This window comes from Budorcas taxicolor, chromosome 19 (assembly GCF_023091745.1).
Source record: "Budorcas taxicolor isolate Tak-1 chromosome 19, Takin1.1, whole genome shotgun sequence".
Classification (NCBI taxonomy): Eukaryota; Metazoa; Chordata; class Mammalia; order Artiodactyla; family Bovidae; genus Budorcas; species Budorcas taxicolor.
In genome coordinates this window covers 57,289,773-57,312,009 of record NC_068928.1, presented here as the reverse complement: position 1 = coordinate 57,312,009, position 22,237 = coordinate 57,289,773, and the positions used below count along the sequence as shown (strand labels likewise).

The 22,237-nt window shown below is 56.4% G+C and overlaps 1 protein-coding gene across 2 annotated transcripts; it reads right to left on the bottom strand.

The window, feature by feature from the left end:
* Positions 1-564: 564 nt before the first annotated feature.
* CDC42EP4 (CDC42 effector protein 4) lies at positions 565-21,269 on the bottom strand. 2 transcript variants are annotated; one of them, XM_052657801.1, is made up of 2 exons: positions 21,162-21,269; positions 565-3,408 (listed from the first exon to the last, which is right to left on the bottom strand). In XM_052657801.1, the coding sequence occupies exon 2, from the start codon at positions 3,113-3,115 to the stop codon at positions 2,069-2,071; it is 1,047 nt and encodes a 348-aa protein (XP_052513761.1). In that variant the 5' UTR covers positions 3,116-3,408; positions 21,162-21,269; the 3' UTR covers positions 565-2,068. The 2 variants fall into 2 exon arrangements, with proteins under 2 accessions (XP_052513761.1, XP_052513762.1); XM_052657802.1 differs by lacking the exon at positions 21,162-21,269 and adding an exon at positions 20,195-20,361.
* Positions 21,270-22,237: the final 968 nt, after the last annotated feature.

The following is a 22,237-nucleotide window of genomic DNA, read 5'->3' as shown; positions in this document are numbered from 1 at the left end:
CAACTCGGTAAACACATGGCTCAGTTGTGTCCGACTCTTCGTGACCCCATGGACTGTATGTAGCCCGCTGGGCTCCTCTGTCCGTGGGATTCTCCAGGCCAGAACACTGGAGTGGGTTGCCATGCCCTCCTCCAGGGGATCTTCCAAACCCAGGGATCAAACCCAATTCACTGCAGGCGGATTCTTCACCGTCTGAGCCAGCAGGGAAGTCCTGAGAGCAGCAAGATTCCCATTTAACAGACAAGGAGAACGAGGTACAAAGCAGAACGGTGACTAAGTGCCTGGGGACCCCAGCTGGTGAGCGGGAGCTCAGACACCCAAATCCCAGAGCTCCCAAGAGCCTGCCTGGGCAAACGGGCGCACAAGGCTGAACCCTTCCAGAAGCTGGAGAACTGTGCAGGAGGGGCAGGGCCCCGAGACAGAGAAGCTACCTCAAGCCCCCAAGAGCCATGGGGGCTCAGGCCGCCACAGGTCCCCCCCCATCTGCACCCTCCTATCTACCCTCCCCCACATCCTGAGATAACCCCAACTCCAAAAGCAGAGACAGAACACCAGGCATGCCGTAGAGCCTTTTATTTTCCTGTTTCCTTGCTCTTTTAACATTTTCCCAGAAAAAAAATATACAGTTTGGAATCTGGAACTGACCACTGTCTAGATGGGTGTCAGGGCAGCTGGTGGGGGGGCAGGGGGCTGCACAACTGGAAACCAGGGGGCACCTGAGGGCACTCCCTCCATTCAAAAACTAAGCTACAGTCTGAGTGCATGTCTGCCTCCGCCCTGGATGCCCTGGCTGCATCCCGTGCTGGTTCTGTCTGTCTGTCCCCCTCCCTCCCTTGGCTACAAGGGCACGCGGGGAGGTGAGTCAGCTTGAACTCTGGAGGCTCACACCCAAGCTCAACTCAAGGACACAGGGAAATCTGAATTTCAGAACGAAAAACACTAACTTTTTAGTCTAAGTATGTGCCAAATCAGTCACAGGGCATACTTACACTAAAGAAGAGTATCCTCTGCACGCCTGAGATTCTAATTAAACTCAGCATTCTGTTTTTCGTTTTGTTGCTAACTCTGGCAACACTCTGCCCTTGTGGCTGTTGACTCAGAGGTGGGGAAGGGGGTTCCCTGGTCAGAGGCTTGAGAGAGGAAGGGGAAGTAGTCAGTCCCGGGCTGGGGGAGGGGGAAGGAACAACCCAATTCAAAGAAAGCTTTTATACCCCGCCCCCGCCCCCCCTAGGAATGACAGCTCTTTTAATAATCATTTTCCAGAAATTTCCTACACTGGCTGCCTGCCCAGTTGTTAATAGCTATGGGGGAGGGGGCCAGGGAAAGACACACGCAGACCACCCCCTCCCACCCCATACAGCTCTAAATAAAGTTTGGAAGCACTTAGTATAAACGTCTTTTTCTAAAAGGGTTCGTCTTCCTCCTGGTGGCGGGTCTAGAAACACCGCTTCAGGTATTGCTCTAGAAAGAACCAACAGACCCAGAGGGACAGAGTCAGGGCTGTGGCCTGGCCTCTTGTCATCCTGGAAGGCCCTGTCTTGATTGAAAATTCAAGCCGCCTGGAGCGCTCCTTCGGTTCTGCATCCTGTTCTCGTCCCCGGAAGGGGTCGCGTTTAGTGTACACTTTAGGTCCGCTTTGCCTCCAAGGGGTTCCCCGTTGCAGACGACCTGGCACAACATTTATTCTGATGGCCACTGCCGGTCACGGCAGAAACGCTGGGACAAAAGAGGCGAGTCAGCTGTCCTCAGCCCTGGTGCCCCCGCTGCCCCGTTATTGCTGCACGTGGCAGGGACTCGGGTTGCCAGCGAGCATCCACAGGAGGCCTGGGGGGCGGGGAGAGCTGGTGTCTCCTGCACGCACGCAGCCCCGTCCTAAGAGCTCTGGGGCAGGGCAGGGTGTGCAAAAAAAAAAGTCAGGCACCCAAGCCATATGCAAGTCCTCCTGGGCCCCCAGGGTCGGTGCGCACCCCTCATCCATAACGCCCAGGGTCAAAGCCTTGGCTGCCTCCGCGGCGTGGCTGGGGGCAGGGAGGGGACCACGCCCAGAGACCCCCACCTCCGGGCAGCCTCACACTCGGATCTCGTCCTCCTCCTCCTCGTCCATAAAGGAGAACTCGGGGTCGGGCGACTGTGCAGGGAGAGCGGCAGGGGCGCGGTCCGGCCCCCGGAAGGCTGGGCTGCGCTCCTCCAGGACGCCCGACGTGCAGCTGGACAGTGAGCTGCTGTCTCGCGTGGTGTGGCTGCCTGCGCTGCGAGCCGAGCCAGGGCTGGGGGCCGCCGCCGCCGCCCACCCCTCATCCTGCAGGGTGCGGGAGGGCACGTCTGGGCCCCCCTCACCTTCCTGCCCTGCCGCTCGGGGCACTGGGGCTGGGATGCCGGCTGGGTCCCCGTCACCATGGTAATCGCCGTCCTCTGGTGCCCCCTCCGGCTCCCACTCGCCCCCCTTGTCCATGACGCTGAGCACGTCGCCCAGCATGGAGGGCCCCAGGTCGATGTGGAAGGACATGATGGACTCAGCATGCTTCAGCCCGAAGCTGGCCTTGGGCACCATGGGCAGATCCGCCAGGTCCCCGAAGGCCTGCTCCTCCAGGAGTGGGTCTGGGGAGTGCGGGGCGGCGGCCCCGTTCCGCCGAGGCGCCGCCTCCTCTAGGCTGCCCTCTGCGCTGGCCTTTTTCACGGGGCTGGACGACAGGCTCTTGGGCAGCTTGCTGGAGCCCTTCTCCGTGGCTTCCTTCTCGTTCAGCTGCGGCAGGGACATGGCGTTCTTGACGAAGAGGGCCGAGTCCCGCAGGGAGCCCAGTACGTCCCGCTGCTCCCTGTCTCCCCGGGTCACCGACTGGGACCGCTTGCTGGCCCGGAACTTGCGGGACAGGAGGCTGCGCTTGGAGGAGGAGGAGGAGGAGGACGGGGCCTGCTCATCCACAGACTCGCCATCCAGCTCCCCGGCCTTGCTGTTGAGGAAGGAGGTGTCCCCGAAGGCATCCCCCGCCCGGCCCACGTGCATGGTGTGGCGGAAGTCGCCCAGCGGGGCGCTGATCATCTCGGCCGTGAGGTCCACCCGCGAGCGGCGCTTGGAGTGCACCGAGCTGGACACCAGCTGCTTGAGGATCGGCATCTTGCTGGGGTGGAGGACACAGGGGGGCCCTCCCAAGGCAGCAGGTGGATCGGGGGTCAGAGGTGAAGTCCGGTGGAAGTGGATCGGGAGTCAGAGGTGAAATCCGGCGGGGGCGGATGGGAGAGGCGGGGGTCAGAAGTGGATCAGGGGGTTGGAGGTGGATTGAGGGTCAGAGGTGAAGTCTGACAGAGGTGGACTGGGGGCTCAGAGGTGAAGTCCGGCGGAGGTGGATCCGGGGGGGTCAGAGGTGAAGTCCGGCAGCCAGAAGGGGCAATGAGGAGAAGATCACAGGGCTGCAAGAAGAACACAGCAGGGCAAGGGTTAACCCAGCTGTCTCCCCAGCACCAGAGCCCATCCGGCTCAGGGGCTGCCATTTACACCTCCTCCTCCCACCCAAGTGAGACAGTGTGAAATAAGCCAGCTCCCTCCTGCACAGGCTCTGGGGCTAAGCCAGCGCCCTATGGAGTTCAGGTAGCCACTGACATGCCTGTCCTGATGCTAGAGAGAGAGCCGCTCTGTCGTCTCAATGACCCTGTCTCCCCCCACCCCACCTGGATGCTGCCAGCTAGCGGGGGAGGTGCAACGGGCCGGCAGCAGACTAGGAAGGGACTTGACTACTGCAAACGACCAGTCTGGAGACAAGCTGTAAGTTCTTCCTGCTGCTGCTGCTAAGTCGCTTCAGTCGGGTCCGACTCTTAGCAACCCCATGGACTGCAGCCCCCCAGGCTCCTCCATCCATGGGATTTTCCAGGCAAGAGTACTGGAGTGGTGTGCCATTGCCTTCTCCAGTTCTTCCTGCTGGCTGACCTCAATCCCTGTGCAGTTAGTGGACGCCTCAGCCTGAGTCACAGCCCTAAGAGAAGGGGTAGGACAGGACAGGCCCCAGGGAGGCAGGGCAGACACCTCCATGGACCTGGGCAGCCCGGCTCACTCTCTGAATCAGAATGAGGGTGGGGCCGCCAGGAACCACAGAACCAGCTCCCCAGCCCTCCGGTTCTCACTGGGTGTCCCAGAAGTGAGGACCCCGCCTGCCGCACCTCCTCCGTGGGGCACTGAGCTCTGCCAAGGGTCCACCCTCTGCCTGCGTCTCAGGGACCAAGACTGGGAAATGCTGTTTCTTTAATCATTAGGGGTGCACAGGGCGGTAGGGACTAGACAACTGCAGACACCCCCAACCCCCAGGATGTTTAACCTGAATCAAAGAACATCCTCGGGGAGCCTAGGAGAGCCTCTGAAAGCTCGTACCCCCAGCCACGCGACTCCCGGCAAGGACCAAGGTGAAGTCGGACGCTGAAGCCAAACCAGCCCAGCAGCCCAGGGCTGAGCAGAGCAGGGAGAGGTGGATTGCCTCTGGCAACTCAGGACGCCCCACAGCATTTCCTCCTCACTCTTGATTCTGCCCCAGGCTAGCCGCCACATCCCACCTGGCCCTGCTTCCCCTTCCCCCATCCTTCACCTTCTGGCTAAAACAGCCCGCCCAGGACCACCCAACACAGAACCCCCTATCTGGTGCCGGGTCCCTACCTCCCTCCTCGCCTCTCCCTGACCCCTGTGGTCTGCCCCAGCACTGAGCTTGTCTCCTGAACTCCGAACTGGACACAAACAGTCCCCTGCCTGGAACACTGGTCCCCTGGCTCACCCAGCATCCTCAGGGCTCAGCTGAGATGTCACTTCTTCCAGGAAGCCTGCTTTAGCCCAGTGAGAGCCCCCGGCCTCCTGGTCCCCCAGCCCCCACACTGCGGATGGCCCCGGCCCCAGCGGGCACTGGCTGTGTCGTTCTATAGCTGCTGGCTGGACTGTCATCTCCCCACCAGACCATGAGCTTCCGGAGGGTTGCAACAGGCCCGTCGCCACTGAAGCTCGTCTGGCAGTTCTTGGCACAGTCGGTCTCCAAACACCTGTTGAAAGGCCACCACCCACCCGAGTCTCTGGGTTGCTGCCTTTCTGCCTTCCTGAGCCCAAGGACAATGACACCTCAGCCTACAGCTCTGGGGCTCCGGGCCTGACCTCTCTAAGCCCTTCCACTCCCCCCCACCACGCGCTCCTTCCTTGTTCCTTGTCCTGCAGCGGACGCCCAGCCTGATGGTTCCCCTGCTAGCACGTGCCCCCCCGCCCCGCCCCCAGGCAGTCTCAGCACTCGTCACTCCAGCCAACAAAGTTCTCCGGGGCCGGCAGGCAGCAGGAGCCAGGCACTGGGGCTCACCTGCCACATGGGTGACTCAGGCTGGCAGAGTCAGGTGAGGACGTCTCTGAAAGGCCTTGAGGTGACCCCCCTCCTCACCAGACCCTTAGGAAAATTTGCTTCCGCCACCCCTGACCTCACCCCTCCCTATACCCTGGGATCTGACCTCTAAACTATCAGACGTGGAGCCACTAGACCAGGTTTTGACAAGTGTTTTCCATGAAGGTCCAGACAGCAAAGATTTTCAGCTGTACGGCAGTTATGGTCTTGTTCTCAGCTACTCAAATCTGTCTTTGCAGTGGTAGGAAAGCAGCAGTAGGCTGTATGTAAACAAATGGGCGTGGCTGCATCCCAATAAAACTTTATTTATAAACACAAGTGGTGGGCCAGATTTGGGCCATAGTTTGCTGCTGCCTACAGTAGACACAGGGCCATCCCTTCCACATTAATCCAGCAGAGAGTCATCGTATGTGACTCTTGGGGGCAGCAATGGGGTCTCAGGCCAACTTTAGGGAAAACTCTTTGGCTAATCGAGAGTGGAGTGTGTCAGTTTCAGAACTGTTCACATTGAAGGAAATCAGATCAGGTCTCTAAGGCACTCTGGATGCTAGAGGATCCCACAGGCTTCCGCTGCCATCAGGGCAGTGAGGCAAGAAGAAAAGGTGAGGGTCTGTGTCCTCAACCTGCCTGCAGCTCTGCTCCTGCCTCTGGTCACAGAAGTCTCAGCTCTCAGCACAAGTGCTTCATTTTCTGGATGAGAAAACAGGCTCACTGCAGTGAAGTGACTTATCCAGGTTTATGTGCCAAAGGGCAGAGCTGGGCTGGAGGCCGGCCTCCTGCTCCAGGCCTCTTTCTGCTCCATGCCAGGCCTCTTTCTGGCCTTTGGTGGGTAGCACTTCCTGTTAGGGACCATTTCCAACTCCCTTCCCCGACTGCTGGCTGGAGAAAGTACCTGTCATATCGCAGAGACGCTGACCCTGCTGATACCTGGAGCCCGAGAGTCCTCGGTGGTGGGGGTTTATCCCGCTTCCTGTAGGCTGTCTGGCCGCATCCCTGGCCTCTACCTGCCAGATGCCAGCAGCACCCCTTCCCCCGCTATGACTGTGACAACCAAAGCCTCTCCGGATGGGCCGAGTGTCCCCCGATGGTGGGGGCGCGGGAGCACCTGGGTTGAGAATCCCAGTCCTGGAGTGAGAGTGTGTATGCCTGCTCAGGCAGGAAAAAAAAAAGCGGGGGGTGGGGGTGGGAGGGAGGAACAGGGGAGGAGACGAAAAGGATCCCAGCTGTGGGATCTGTGACAGGAACCTCCAGAGTTGTGTAAGAGTCTCAAGCTAACAGCAGGAATCCCCAGGCCCAGGGAGCAACGTCAGGCGCTGCGGTTTCCCTGAGCTCAAGTGTTTGTTAGAGAGAGTGGAAAGGAAACCGCAGGCCCCGCTGCCCAGGACTCAGCCGGGATGGTGTGGACCGCCGTGGCCCCCCGCAGGGGCCAGGGGTCCCGGCCATCGTAGCTCCAGGACAGGAAGGGTCCCCACCATCCTATCACCCTCTGCCGGGACATTCTCAAGGGGAGAGCTAGAGGTCAGGGTTCAAGGGGCCGGCAAGGAGAGCCCTAGGCCCCTGCACAGCCCTGCACCCCAGGAAGGCAGGGCAGGTCTGGCCAGCGCTTATCTGCCACCCCTGGTCTCGCTGCCTGGGGGTGGGGACGAGGGTTTGTGGCTCCTGAGAAACCAAACCATCTTCGACCTCCAGCATGAGAACACCCCAAGTCCTGAGAGCGGGGCCTAGGTGGAGTCACCCACTGGGCACCCTGCCCAGGAAGGAGGACCCTCAGGACCCAGCAGCCCTGGGGCCCTACAGCTGCAGCTTCAGGACTTGTCAGAGCCCACTCACTGGGCTGTTTCAAATCTCTGGTCTTACGGCACCCTCATGACACTGTCAGCCTAAGCTCTGAACAGGGAGCAACTCTGTGAAGAGGTGAAGAGGTGAAACTCTGAGGATAAGAACAAGCAGGTGGTCTGCACCAGGTTGGGGGGCGATGCTGAGTGCCACCCAGAAGGGGACTGTGCCCAAGGGCGCCGTGGCCTCAGGAGGGGGCTCTGCTAAGCCCTGTGACTCAGCTCAGGGGAAGTGGCTAAAATAGGCAGCCACTCCCCATGGCACACCCTGGGCGGGACGCCCCCGCCCCTCTCCTCACCCCGGAAGCCACATCCCACTTTCCTGGCCGAGCAAGGGAAAACAGAGCCACATCTTGCCTCTCTCCCTGACGCCCTCGCCTCCTCTGGAATCCGATTCCTCTCCTCTTGGCCCACTCAGCACAGGGCAGGCCAGGCCAGGACCCTGGTTGGATCGACTCTAACCACACCTTCTGTCGTCCTCCCTGGCAGGCTGTCCAGAGGGCACTTCCCCACCTCATCACTAGCCCAGCGGCTCCCAGACAGACCTGAGCTCCTCCGGGGCAGCCGGACAGGCCTCCCAGTGTGCAGCTGGCCTGTAAGCTCACCGGGTACACAGAGGGCTCACATTTCCACGCCCACAGCCACAGCCACCCGCCCCCTCCAGCATTTCTGCTTCTAACCACCCAGGCCATCCCCAAGCAACGTGGCTGGACAGAAGGGGGCATTCGAGCTCAGTTGTGCTCTGGGTTGGATACAAGAAGCTTTTTCAGGCAGAGACGAAGGGAAGCAGGAATTCAGGGCAAAGAGGATGGGTGCTTGGACAAGGCTATGGTTGTGGAGATGGACAGGGCCAGGATGAAAGTGTGACAAAGGAGCTGGACGAGGCGGGGTGTGCTAGGGTTAGGACACATCCAGGGCCGGGTTTGGAGGTGGATACCCCAGGGCCTGAGCATCCCGATGGGGGAGGAGACGGAGGACAGACTCCCAGGGGAGCTGGAGCCCAGCGGGGGCATCTCACCTGGTAGGCCAGGGGCTTTTCACTTGGGGGGTGCAATCAACGCTGTACCGGGAAGAAGCTGACTTTGCAGAATGGGGCGGGGCAGTGGGGTTGTGCTGAGAACATCCGACAGCTGGAAGAACACGCTGCAGGGGATTGTGCAAGAAATGCGGGCGCCAGGGGGGCCATGGGCGCCCCGAGGCTCTGTCGCTTTCTGAAATGCTCACCCGCCTTATCCTGAGAAGATAAGGAGTTCCAGAGAAAGCAGAAGACTGCTTTATTCCAACAGCCGGCCGGCCGGCGGCAGAGGGAACCGACGAGACTTCGGGAGCTTTGATGCCTGTTGCTACATAGGGCTGGAGGGACTTCGGCGGGGCCGTGGGGTCACTTTTGCTGCCTTGAGTGTATCTGGAAACTTCTCGTCCCCTCACTAACACTGCCAGCAGCCCTCTCTATTTGAAAGTCTGCTGTCACCACAAGGATGTTAAGGAGCCCTGTCTTAAAATAATTTGAGCCTGAATGGCCACAATTAAATTAAGGGAAGGACAGAAAAAAAAAAAAAAGAGCCCAGGATGGAAACACGAAATATCATTATTATAACTCCTGTACCCCTTGTGTATCTGCGGAGCAGCCATCTCGGAGATGAAGAGTCTAAATTAAGAGATTTGCCCTGGGGTCATGGACAGAAGCCAGGGCTTTATTCCCACAGCCCAGCTCCCATCACTAAAACAGTGATGCATGACCCAGAGTGTGGGGACCTCAGCACATTAAAGCATGGAGCCTGTAATCTCTATACACATGCACACTGATATATATTTTATAGATTATAAATGAGGCTATTGTCAATCCATCAGTTAATAGGTTTGAGTTTTCCTTAAAAAAAAAAAAAAGCCAAAATACGACATAGTAGTTCTTGTGTTTTTCTTCCCACATCTCGGTGGATTTTTTTTTTTTTTTGGTTACAAAAAAAATATTTTGGCCATGCCACATAGCATGTGGGATCTTCGTTGTCCAACCAGGAATCGAACCCACACCCCCGGCACTGAGTCTTAACTGCTGGACCACCAGGGAAGTCCCTCAGTGGATTCTGTGTGCACCCCTGGGGGTGGTGCTACAGGATGGGACCCACAATGTCACGTGACACCCACAGACCCATCCACAATGCCTTCAACTTCAGAGATTGCCAAGACTAAGAGGGGAAGGACAGCCTAGAGATGATCCCATCCAGTGGCCTTGACTGGGACATTGGGGTGGAGAAGAGTACTTGCCCAAGGCCACCGAGCTGGTGGGGAACCCAGGGCGTGCTGACACCCAGGCTCCCGTCTCCCAGTCTCGATAGGTCCTCACAGATAACATGGGCTTTGACTCACTCCAGGCATGGCGCTAGACCTTCTTGAGTCTGTTACCATCTTGGTGGCACTGAGCCAGGAAAGGGGAAGAGGAGGACTTCCCTCCCACTGAACAGCAGGTACCAGGTGCCACCAGGCAGGGAGGGAGGTACAAAACCCCAGCCCAGGAGCTGCTCAGAGTCAAAATGACCCCAGGACAAGATAGTCTTGGGGCATCGTCAATTACGGAAGTTTCTTTAAACACTCAACTTTAAATCCAGAAGGATCCAGGAGCCTCCACAGTGGGAAACGCACCCTCTGGAACTATTTCAGAGCAGAAAAAAGTCCCCAACACAGATAGCCACTGATGCCTCATTCATAATATCAAGAGACTGGAAACAGCCTAACACCCAGCAATGAGAAAATGGTTGAGAAAACAAGGACACATTAACCCAACAGATTACCTGCAAGCACAACAAGCAGTCTATGAAGACCACGTAGGACGTGGAAAACGGATCACCAATCGACCTCAAGCAGAAGGAGAAAAAGGCAGAACTTAGACTTGTTTACGTGCAGTGATCGCAGACGGCACACACATATGCGTTCTCGAAGAAAGGCAAAAGGGCAGGCAGAGAAATTAAAGGAGTGACATCAGGCTGGAGAGGAAAATGGGCTTTTGTAAAAAAAAAAGAAAGTTTCCTTTAATGTGGCAGTGCTGTTTTGATAATAATAATAGTAAAAATCCCAAAGCATCAAAGGCTTAAGGAAAAAATTTTAATTTCCAAACCAGCTTTCAACTATCAGATTCTCAGGCTCCCGCAGCTGCAGCCCATACAAGGCACTGTGTGGAGGCTGGGAGGAGAAGGGCAAGGGCGTGGAGCTCAGGCCACATACTCTCAAATCAAACGATCAAAAAATCTCCCGTTGATGTCTGTCCTCTTTCTCTCTCCCTCCCCCTAAATCCGCACCTCCCCAGAAGGACAAGTTTATCACAAGTTTATTATGTCCTCGTTTTAAACTGCCTGGGAGGACAAAGTGGGCAGCCTATTAAACTAGGTGGCAGGGGAAATAGGGAGCTTAGGACCCACTCCCTCCCCCCAAGAACCTGCTTTCCAACAACTAGCAATTCAGAAATGACAACCTCCACCTCCCACCTGGGAGACTGGCCAATTTCCAGTGACACGAAAGCCCAGAGCTGGAGGCCAGCCTCCCACAGTGGCCATCCCCCAGTGGTACCCTGGGCAGGGGGCAGCTTGGTCCCTGTTGCTTCCGCAGCCAGCTCGGGTCTCCTGATGGTTACCAGAGAACAGAGGGAACTCAAAGAGGCGGGGTCACCCGAGGACACGGGGAGGACACCCCAGGGCCCCAGGCACTGGCCGACCACCAGCAATGCAGAAATAGGCATACCGTTAGCAGTTCCCATACACCAGGTGCCTGCTGCGTGCCAGGAATTGTGGGGCGGCATCATTAAACATAGGCCCCTGGCCCCGTGCGCAGGGTGTTGCGATTGCCCCTATTGTACAGAAGAGAGAAACCGAGGCTCGGATGGAGTGAAGGCCCTGGTGCTCTCTCTCTCAGCTACTAAATGGTGCTTTGAGCCCGTTTCTGGCAGACCTTGGGACACAACCTCCAGCTTATTCAGATGTCCTCAGCTGAGAATGTGTTCATGGACAGAGAGATGGCGATAGGGTGGGATTAGGCAGACTGTTTATCTAAGACCTGGGGACCGAGACTTACTTGACGGACACCCCCATCAGCCATCTGCTCCCAAGGATGGTTCAAATGGGCCCCTCCTTACTCCAGATCTCATCCCCGCTTCCTGCTCTGAGGACCCTCCCTGGGAGGTGAGAGGTGGGGAGGAGCCCCCTGAAGCAGAAGCCAGGACTTGCCCAGCAGAGTCAAGAGTGGGCCCAGCACGAAGCCCCACTTCACGTGTTTCTCATGCCTGTCCCTGTTCCAATCTCCAGCTTGTGTTTCTTGGTAGTTGCCAGAAAGGAAGGCCAGGACCTGGACCGCATCCCTGTCCTGAAACCTCCCAGGCTGGGTGCCTGGCGCTGGCTCCACCCTCCCCGCCTCTCCGAGTCAATCTAGACCTTGGGTTCATTGGCCCAAGGGAGCTACAAGTCCCATTTCCTGGAGATAAACATACTCTGGTGAATAGATTCTTCCCGGAAGGAAGGGAAAGTGAACAAAGCCCCAATTTCACTACACGCTTTCTGCAGCAGCGAGCAGCCACCGCCCACTCTCCAGACATCCCTGGGGGAGGGGGGAGGCGGGAGAGGAGTGCCACTGGGGAGGGGGATGAACTGGCTCCAGGTAATCAGGACACTAGTGTGGAGCACAGACCTTAAGGACCCCACTGTCTGCTACCTGTCCAGGTGTTACTACATAACATGGGCTCACACTGTCCAATACAGCAGTCCCCAGCCCGGTGGCCATGGGGCATTTGAAATGTGCACCCCAAATGGAGTCCAGGTTGAAATGTCCAAGTTGACCTGTGCTAAAGGGTTAAATAGACACTGGACTTCAAAGATTTAGCATCAAAAAAGAGTGCAAATTAGCTCATTTTCCACATCGGATTGCATGTTAGAATTGATCTTTTCAAATGATATTTTAAATTATTGTCAAATGATAATATTTGGAATATACTGAGTTAAAGAAAATGGTCGTTTCACCTCTTTGTATTTTTTCAAATGCATCTATTTTAACCGTAAATTATATACGAGATTTGCACGCTACCTCTCTGCGATAGTGCCGATTTAAGATGTTTTTCTCCGCCCCTCCCCCCACCTTTTTTCAAAATACAAGCAGCACTTTCCAAGGCAGAGGGATGAATAAAGCCAACCACTGTTCTTCGCATTTGAGTGAAAATGGTTACATGTTCATAAAAACTGCTACATTATTTTAGATTAAGCCCTTCTAGCCTCAGTTTTACATCCAGCAGGCCACTGAAGAATGCTAGGTTGCTTCCGTTTCCTTCCAACTCTGTAACAAGCAGCCTTCCAGCTAAGTCTGCCCAGGTCCATTTCCGGAGGATACATACCGATAAGTGAGTAAAATTACTTTTGTTTCTCTTGTTCACTTGCTCTCCAGAAGGTTTTTACCAAGTTACAGTTTCACCAAGATAGAGGATGACACTGTCCAATACCAGGCATTATGGTGCCCTTAGTTGAAAACAACAAAACCACGATCACCACCACCTTTGCAAACTTATAATTTGCATTTTCATTTTTCCCATTACTAAAGAGGGAGGGCATTTTAGAGAACATTTCTCTAATGAATTGCTTGTGGAAGCCATTTTACCCAATTTGGGGGCAAGGTGGCAGGGGGGTCCTTCATCTTTTCCATTGGATTTGTATGACTTTAAATCTTAAGGCTCTTAGGGATGTTGACTATACTTTGCAGATATTTCTGCAAGCGTATCATATGCCTGTCTACAATATGGTGATTTTGTTGTTTTCTTTTCCATGGAGTGCTCATTAGTTTTTGCATGGTTAAATCTGTTTTATAATTTCTGGCTCTAAAACCATGAAGCAAAGACCTTCCCCACTCCCAAGTTTTATGAAAGTATTCACTTCTTCTAAAACTACCAGGTAATGTAATGATGAAAAATTACTCATGGAGATAAAGATACCAGTAAAGGAAATACAAAGATGTCTGTGGCTTGAAACTGCGCGTCATTTAAAAATAGATAAAAACTTAAAATAGAGCCAAGTCAGTTACTGATTCTGTATAAAACTGGTATAAATGATGAGTACAGGATCAGATGCCACCTTCATCAGATATATATAGATACAGATAGCACCACCCACGGTTTCTCTGGACTTCCTTTCCCGCTTTTTTGTTTTTAGTTCAGTTCAGTTGCTCAGTCGTGTCCGACTCTTTGGGACCCCATAGACTAGAGCATGCCTCCCTGTCCATCACCAACTCCCGGAGCTTGCTCATACTCGTGTCCATTGAGTCAATGACGCCATCCAACTATCTCATCCTCTGTCGTCCCCTTCTCCTCCTGCCCTCAATCTTTCCCAGCATCAGGGTCTTTTCAAATGAGTCAGTTCTTCACATCCTGCTTATTGGTCTCTGTTTATTCCGAAACCAGGTCTATACTATCAGCTCTGTGAAATACGTTTTGAGTATTCAGTAGGATAATATCCCTGCTTTAACTTTTTTTTCCTGAAAACTTTTTGGCCTTTCTAATGCAGTTAGTCTTCCCGAAGGACTTGAGACACATTTTATTAAGTTCCAAAAGAAGTCCTGATGGAATTACATTGGGATTGAAAGCAAACAATAAATTAATTTGGGGAGAGTTGATGTTATCACAACATCATGTCTTCATATCCATTTATCCAAGTCTTTTAGACATTCTCCATTAAATTCTGTGGTTTTTTCCTTCCTACAAATCTGACACACGTCTTGTCGTGTTCACTCTGAGTTATCCTATGGTCTTTCATTGTGAATGGGTTTTATATCCAGCCCCTTTCATGTAGCTGTATCTTCTGACTGGTGGTAGCTGGTATATGGGAAAGCCACAATTTTAAAATTTCTATCTATTTAATGTCTACCCTACTAAGCCTGTACTATCTTTACACACCCTAATCAACCATATGATTAAATCTTTTGAGCTTTGCAAGTACACCAACCCAGCATCTGCAACTAATAATAATTCTGCCCCCTCCGTTCCTCATTCTTATCTTGCTCAGTGTGCCACCATTGTCAACATAATGTTGGCTAGGCGCTCGGTTCCTGGCATTACAGCTGTCCTGAACCCAAGTCACCCAGCACAGTAGCCCCGCTCACATCAGGCTGTCGAGTGCTTGAAATGTGCCGAGGGCCACCAAGGAAGTGAGTTTTTAAATCTTCTTCCATTTTAATGATTTTAAATGAAAAAACTGATGCTTGATTCAGTGATTGGAAAACCCAAGTATGTTTCAAACACCTTGAGGGTGTGAATCTACTTCCCAATTCTGAGGGGGTATTTATGAGATTTAGCATCCCAGCTGACGTGTGCTACAGGTGTGTAAAATATTGGAGAAGGAAACAGCTACCTGCTCCAGGATTCCTGTCTGGAAAATCCCATGGACAGAGGAGCCTGGCTGGCTACAATCCATGGGGTTGCAAAAGAGTCAGATACAACTTAGCGACTAAACAAACAACACGTGTAAGATACACAATGGACTCTGAAGACCTTGTATAAAAAAACGATGTAAAAACGATGTAACAATATCTTGTTAATATTTTTTTATGATTACATGGTGAAATGACAGTATTTTGAACATACTGGCTTAAATATAACATTAAAATTGATTTCACCAGGGCCCTTCCCTGATGGTCCAGTGGTTAAGACTCTGAGCTTCCAATGCAGACGTGTGAGTTCAGTCCCTGGTTTGGGAAACTGGAGCCCCACATGCTACACAGCATAGCCAAAAAATTAAAACAAAATAAAAATGTATTTCATCAGTCTGTAGTTTTTTTAATGTAGCTACTGGGAAACTAAAAAATTTCTTTATGTGCCTGGCATTATATTCCTATTGATGATGCTGTGTTAGAGGTATTTCTGTTAATCATGATACTCACCACTGGATTCATGAAGATATTCTCAACCATCTTAGAGAATTTAGTTTTTACAGTTTTAGGAAAACGATGCCAGTCACTTAGGCTGAGTTGTGGGAAAACGCACTGCAGTTTGGATAATTAACTTACCCTTTGATTGCAAAAAACTACAATGTCCACTCTGGCTTAGAGATTAGGAAATGATACCTTAGACCCTATCGTGGACCTCAGATGGATATGCGCCCCCTGGACCATAGGTCATGGAGGAAGTATGAGAAATAAAATGGAGATCAAAATACCTTTACCCTATACCAAGCTGGCTGCTTTATCTTGTTTAAGCTTCCCTTTTGGAGGGGCAAGTAAGAACACCATCCTAGGCATTTGAAAGACCCTAAGTGCTCTTTCCAACAATCCCATGGAGTTACCAGCATCATTCCCATCTTACAGATGAGAAAACTGAGGCTGAGAGTTAAATGCTTCCCCTGAGCCACACAGCTGCTAAGGACAAAGCTGTCCAAGTCTGCCTGATTCTGAACCCTGGGCTTTCCCGACTTGACCATAAGGTGTATCACGGGAGTGCTGTAAGCATTGCTGGGGGTGCTGGACTCAAATCTGACGAAGGTTATGGATTTGGTTATGAGCACCCACCAGACAACCACTTTGCACAGAATTTCAGGTTAAAATAGCGCAAGTCCAGGCTCCTCATTCCCCACCACTGCAGGGAAAGGACAAGACACATCCCGTGACATATAGACCACAGCCGCCCCCCACCCCAGGAGGTCCATGGTGTTGGGCAACCATGCTCCTCCTGGGCTGGGGATGGGCCATTCTCTCTCCACCCTGCTCCCTCTTCATCCCAGAAGCCTATGCCTTGGGCCAGAGGAAGGAGAGCAGGAGGGCTGGCAGGGAAGGCTTGGCATGGAGGGAGAAAGGCCCTGCCCCATCACTAACCAGGAGTTACAGCCTCTCGGGAGGGAAAGGAGTGAGCCCTGACCTGGGAGTGACAGGAAGCGACAGCTCTGGAGCCAAGCCTAGAGGAGCCAGCGGCTCAAGGGCAATCGGCAACTTCACTTGTTTACCCCTCTTCCCGGAGGGGTAGGGGTGGGTGTCGGTGTCTGGGTGTCGGTGTGTGGGTGTCAGTGTGTGTTTCTCCAGCCACCCAGCTCCCATCACAGAGGGAAGAAGCTGGAGAAGGGGAGCAAAAGGAGTGCCTGCAGGGGGCCCATGCTCCTCCCTCCTGCCCAGGGCCTCAGAAGGAAACGGCTGGGCTTGAAATCAGATCAGCCTGATCTTGTTTGGTTTCACTTGGGTTCTCCTAAGAGCAGAATGCTCAGCTGAGGGAGGAGTGGGGCGTCAAAGGACGCCCTGGGTCTCCAGAGGGAGCCAGGTGGATCAGGTCCGGCTCTAGAGCAGGCTGGTGAATTTCCACCTTGACTCTGTGGGATGGAGCGTGCAGCCTGGGCGACCCTGGAGCCAGACTCTCCCCGGTGACCAGCTGGCTCGGCCACACTGGGCAAGTTACTTGTGCCTTCGTGTCCTTATTAGTGTACAAAGCGACTGATAACACCACGGACTTGCTAGCACTGCTGTGAAGATGAAATAAGCTAACACAGGTAAAGCCCTTACACGAGGATTCGTAAGGGGTGAGCACTCCCCACTGTCTGCTGTGAAAATGATGCTATAACGTATTCTTTTTCAGCAGGTGCCCCATCTCTACACCTTGAAAAGTAGAATTCCTGCATCCCCTGGGACTCTCTGCCAACGGCTACTCCCCAAGCTCAAAGAGGACACGTACCTTCAGTGTCGCCCAAGGGCTCCTATCCAAAAGGCCCCCGGGCTGACCCCTTGCACAGTCCTTGGGGGCCCCAGGATGAATTGTTGCGGGGTGCGGGTATCCTCAGGGCTCCCAAGCCCAGCTGTAGACTGCCTAGTCCAGACCAGCAGGGGGATCACGCAGGCCCTGGGCTTGGTCTCCTTCCCCACGTGCCTTCCCTTCTCTCTTCTTTACCTTTTAACCTTTAAAGAAACAGGAGGAGGAGCCTGGCTTTTCTCAGACAGGACGTCAGCTCTTTCTGATTTCAGTTCAATACAGGGGATGAGGCCCTCCTGTTCCTCCCTCCCGTTCCTCCCTAAGATGTAGGTTAGCGAATTTAGAAATCGGGGGGACCAGCTACCAGAAGCAAATAATGGTTGATCATCAACATGATTAACGCCCAGTTAGGACCTAACCCGGTCCTCATCAGAGGTGTCCACAGACGGTGATGCCAGCCCTGGAGGGGTTCTTCTGTACCTTCTCTGGCTCTCCATTCCCACCATCTGACTGAGACTTCAACCCCAAGGGCAGGGGGAACACAGGGGCTCCTCTTGATGTCTCAGTGAGCCAAGGAGAACGTTCTGAGGAACAGAGAAGGGTTGCAGGGAGTGGAAACCTGAGTGTGGAGAGGAAGGAGGGGCGGGGAGCAGACACCTGACCACAGAGCCCGGCTTCACTGTCATGGATCTGAAACTGGGGTCTGCAGACCAAGTCCAGTTACCCCAAGAGCTGCCTGGATGCAGGTATAAGAACGCTGAGATGCTCCTAGGGAGGCTAGAGGCTGCTCTGGCGGACACTGTCTGCCACCCTGCTGGGTAGGGGAGGAGACGGTGGTCAGAGCGGCCCTGGCTGAGCAAGAGATGCTGTCCCTAAGGTCAGCCCCAGGGCTCCTTCTCGTCCCAGCTCTGCAGCTTCTCAGATGCCCTCAACCTCCGAGGATGAAGGAATGAGAGGGAAATGCCAGCGGTTTCTTACCAGCTGGGTAACCCCAACTGGGCTCACCTGACCCGAAAAGGAGCCCCTTTCGAGCTTGGGAGGCTGAGTGGGGGCCACCAGAGCCCCTGCTCCTGGCAAGAGGGGTTCTGGACGTCAGTGCTGCCTCCCTGGCCTGGAGCCCCGAGCTGCAAGCTGGTAGTGCCCGAGAGACTCTGATAGAGTTCCTGGACGGAAGCCCAAGGCTCCTTGTATTTTAAGCTAGAGTTTCAGGGACTCAGTGAGTGGGAATGCCGGATCCTTCAGGGCTCGACTTCCTCCTCGGCACCCCGTGAGCAAAGGGCCATGTCCAGTCACCACATGAGTCCCTCCCAGCAGGATCCCACCCTCCCTGAGTCCCCAGAGGTGCTGGCTCTGAGGACACTCTGCCCACGGGTCCAGGGCTCGGTTCCCTTTCCCAAGGTTGCGGAAAGGCCTCCAGCACATAGGTCAGGAGATCGAGGCTCTCACAGCTTCCAGGGCCAGATTGCTCAACTCCTCTCCCTCCGCCCCCAAGCGTATCTCTGGCATCAACCCAGATCCTGTTCCTCCAAGGGACAGGCTCCTCCCTCCCCCCACAGGGACAGGATCCTTTGAGCCTGTGGAAGCTCCAGCCACTGGAGGCTGGAGCCACTGCCTGACAGCAAGTCTGGCCTCTGAGGCCTCCGGTTCCAGCTTGGTCCCACCTTCCTGCTCAGAGGAGAGGGGGTAGGGGAGAGGGCGAAGGGCGGCCTGCTGCAAGCACCTTGCCCGCCACACCTGGGCACAGCCTGTCCTGGCTGCAGAAATCAATCAGCCGTTCCAAAGGCGGAGGCGGCGAGGAACCCTGAGCCAGGGCCAACCAGAGGTCCTACCGAAGGCTCCTGAGGGTACAGAAAGGTCTAGGGTCCTTCTCCGGGGGTCAACATTTGCCCAATCCCCCCCATCCCCACTTCTCAGACAACAGTCTCTGGGCCTGGGGCTCCCCGGTCTCCAGTCCTGTGAGGGCTGGACTGTCGGGTTCCATGAGGCAACAGGACCAAAGTCAGCTGGGTGTGTGCCTACATGGGATTGGGGTGAGCATTGATGAGTGGGTGGGTGGGAGAGAGAAATGAGAGGGAAACGGAAGAGGAGTCAAGAGAAAGGTGGACATCCCAGAAAAAGATGGAAAGAATCCTCGAAGTTGAGGCCTGAACTAGGGAGCATCCATGAGCACATGGTCACCCATGAGCTGGAGCTCCAGGAACTCAGGGAGAGGGCAGAGCGGCCCGCGGAGACTCCAAACCCCAGGCTCATCTCATCACACCGACCCCCTCCCAGTCCCTGCAGGGTCCCCAGGATCCCTGGGAAGACCAGGAGAAACTGACCGGGGGTCTCCCAAGGTTCACGGAACCCCCATTTGTGGGAAGGAGCAGCTGTCCCTTGGGCAAAGTCCAAGTTCAGAGGAGATAAACCACAGTAATCGGGTGGTCACATGGGCTCCTCACACCGGGCAGCTGATGAAAGCGGGGGCCCACAGGCCCTGCCCCGCCCCCAGACTCACACAGGGTCCTGGCTACCCCCAAGGGATGGCACCTCCCTTGTCCCAAGTCCTCTTACTGCCTCTGGAGCCCTGGGGCCACCTAGAGGCTTGGCTAAGTCCAGGCCTGGTCCAGCAAACTCCCCTTTTCTGGGGGAAACCCACAGCTCAGCTTCCCCCTTCCTTTGTGCCCTGTTCTTTGTTCTCTTAAAATTCAGTCCATCCTGCCGGGGGGTCCCCTCCTCCACCTCGGCCTTGGAAAGGGGCGGAGGGAGTAGGGAGTTATTAGAAACCCAGACTCTGCAAAGAAGTTGCGTTGCTGGAGGCCCTCCTGTAACCGGGCCCCTCATTGTTTACGCGGGCTGGATGGCGGAGCTTGCTCTGGTCCAGATGGCCGCTGGAGGGGGCGGTCCGGAAGAGGGAGATACCACCCCCCTCCCACCACCACCGGCACCTAACCTCCCCAGGAGAGGAGCAGGGGGCTTCACACAGCTCAGGGACCCTTGCCCGCCGTTCAACTGCTCAGCTAAAGGGGCAGAGAACAGACACCGGAGACGCAGCCCAGGGCCGTGGGAGCCTGTCAGATCGCAAGCGTGACAAGAAAAGAGAAAGCATTGTATTTCCCCTTCGTTCTCCCGGGGAGAAAAAGAAAACTTCCCAGGCGCAGGCTACGGCGTCGCGTCGGGAAACGAGGAATCTGGTTTGAGTTAGCCGAGAGCACCCCTCCCCCAGACACACACTCACACACACACATACACACACGCCCTGGCCCGTCCTCCCCCGGGAAGCCCGCCGGCCCCCGCTCCGATTCCCGCCCAGCTCCCCCGGCGGCCCGGACACTCACCCGCGGCGGCCCGGCGCGCAGAGCGGCTCACCCGGGACGCGCCCGGGGCTGGTGGGGGGCAGTTTTGTGCCCCCGGACGGAGGGCGCTCCGGGGAGGGGGCGGAGCTACAGGCGACCGATCGCGCTCCCCCTCTCGGAGCGGGTGATTAAATCATTAACCGCCCGCTCCCGGCTCGAGGCCAGGCCCGGAGCGTTCGGCCGAGTCCCGCGCGCGGCCACGGGCCGGGCTCGGAAGCGGCCCCACCCGGCCGATCGGCGCCGCGCCCGTCCCCCTAGCCTCGGCCTCCCGGTCTCCCGAGGAGGCGGGCGCACGGGGCGGGGCCGGGCGAGCCGGGGAGGGAGGGTGTGGGGCGGGAGGAGGGTTTGTTCGCTCGGCCGTTCCCTCCCGGGCGACTCGTCGCCCCTCTCCGCGCGGCGCGGTGACACGGGGCGGCGTGTGCTGCGGCGAGTGTACCAGGGCGAGTGTGCACGCCTCTGCCACTACGCGCGAGCGATCGGGTTCTGATTCACGGAGAACTCTGCACACACGCCCCACTCTGGGGCACCGCGCGCCGCCGAAGGCTGTGCTCCCGCCCCAGTGTCACCCACCCGGGCGAAGCGGTGGACCGTTCAAAGCCGGGTGGTGCCCCGTCCCCACCCCCCGAGCAGCCCCTGGATCCGACCGGCTAAGCCCAGTCTGGGGAGGGGAAATCGACCGCCACCACCTCCCTCCCCAGCCTGGATCTGCTCGGACACCGGTGCGTGGCCCCGGGCCCCAGCCTGGCTACCCGGGAGCGAGCGCAGGAGTGGGGACACCCGGCCCCGCTCCACAACCCGCCGCCCCTATCGCGGCTTTTTCAACCCCATCCGCCCCCTTGGTCTGGGGCGGGGGGGAATCGAGGTCCCCACACGGAGCCCACCCAGGCCCCGCAGGGTGCCGGGGGGCTGTCGCGGTCAAAGGCGGGGTAGGGGGGTACCCGTCGCCTACCTGGGTCCCCAGAGACGAGAGCGCCGGGTCGGCGCAGCTGCGCGCTCCGCTCCGTGGGCTCAGCGAGGCGCCGGGGCTGGCGGCCCGTGTCCGCTCGGCATCGGTTTGCCTCTGGCTCTCGGGCTCGGGGCTGGGAGCCGCTCGGACACTCCCCTCCCGGGCTCCGCCCGCGCCCCCCGCGCTGATGTCACCGCGCCGCCGCAGCCAATGGCCGCTGCGAACCGCGGCCGGGCCGCCCGGCCTCCTCGGTTCAAATCGCAGAGCCGGAGCCTCCGGGAACGGCGTGTGCCGCGGTTCCGGCCGGTGGGGTCCCGGCGCGCCCCCGCCTGGCTGCGCTCCGGCCTTGACCGCTGCACCTGGGGCCTGGGGGTCAGGGGCGCGACGCCCTTCGGGGGCCTAGCGCGAGCTCCCCAGGCGGCTCCTCCGGGCTCGGAGCGGAGACGGGACCGGATAACCCCCGCCCCTCCCTCCCCGTCCCCGTGCAGGAAACGCGGGAAGCCCCCGGGGTTGGCGACGCTGCGGGCAGGGATCCTCTCCGTTCCGGACTCTTCCTGGAGACGAAGCGGGGAGGGCTCGGCCCCGAGGCCAGGCCCGGGGTGGGCGTTCGGAAGACTCGGGCCGGGGGACCTGTCTCTGATTGTCCCGCTCTCCCACATCCGTGCCCCTAGCCCCCCGAGTGTTGGCCCGAACAAAGCTTCCCTGCGCGGCAAGTGAACCTCGGGGGCCAAGCACTCCTGAGACCCGCCGCCTGAATCCTATGAGAATCTCTGTAGGGAGGTAGCTTCCCCTTGTAAGCGATCGCTGTTAATAAACTGCCTCGGGAGAGAAGAGGCAGCAATCAGTTAAGCTCTCTAGCTGTTAGCAGCTCCCTGGCCTGGGGTTTTAATTCTCAGGGAAGAGGGTCAGGCCGTGAGAGGCTGTAGACTCCCTCCCACTGACCTTGGATGGGACCCCTCACTGGTCTCTTTGGGCTGGTACCTTCCCCCGCAGGCTCCCAGGAAACCCTCCCCCAAGGTTGGCATCCCAGGTCCCTTGCACCTGAAATCAAAGCTTAAGTTTTATCTGTCCCCCCAAAC

What these genes read in the sequence shown, in the direction of transcription:
- CDC42EP4 (XM_052657801.1), bottom strand. Translation starts at nt 3,115, where the DNA reads ATGCCGATCCTCAAGCAGCTGGTGTCCAGCTCGGTGCACTCCAAGCGC.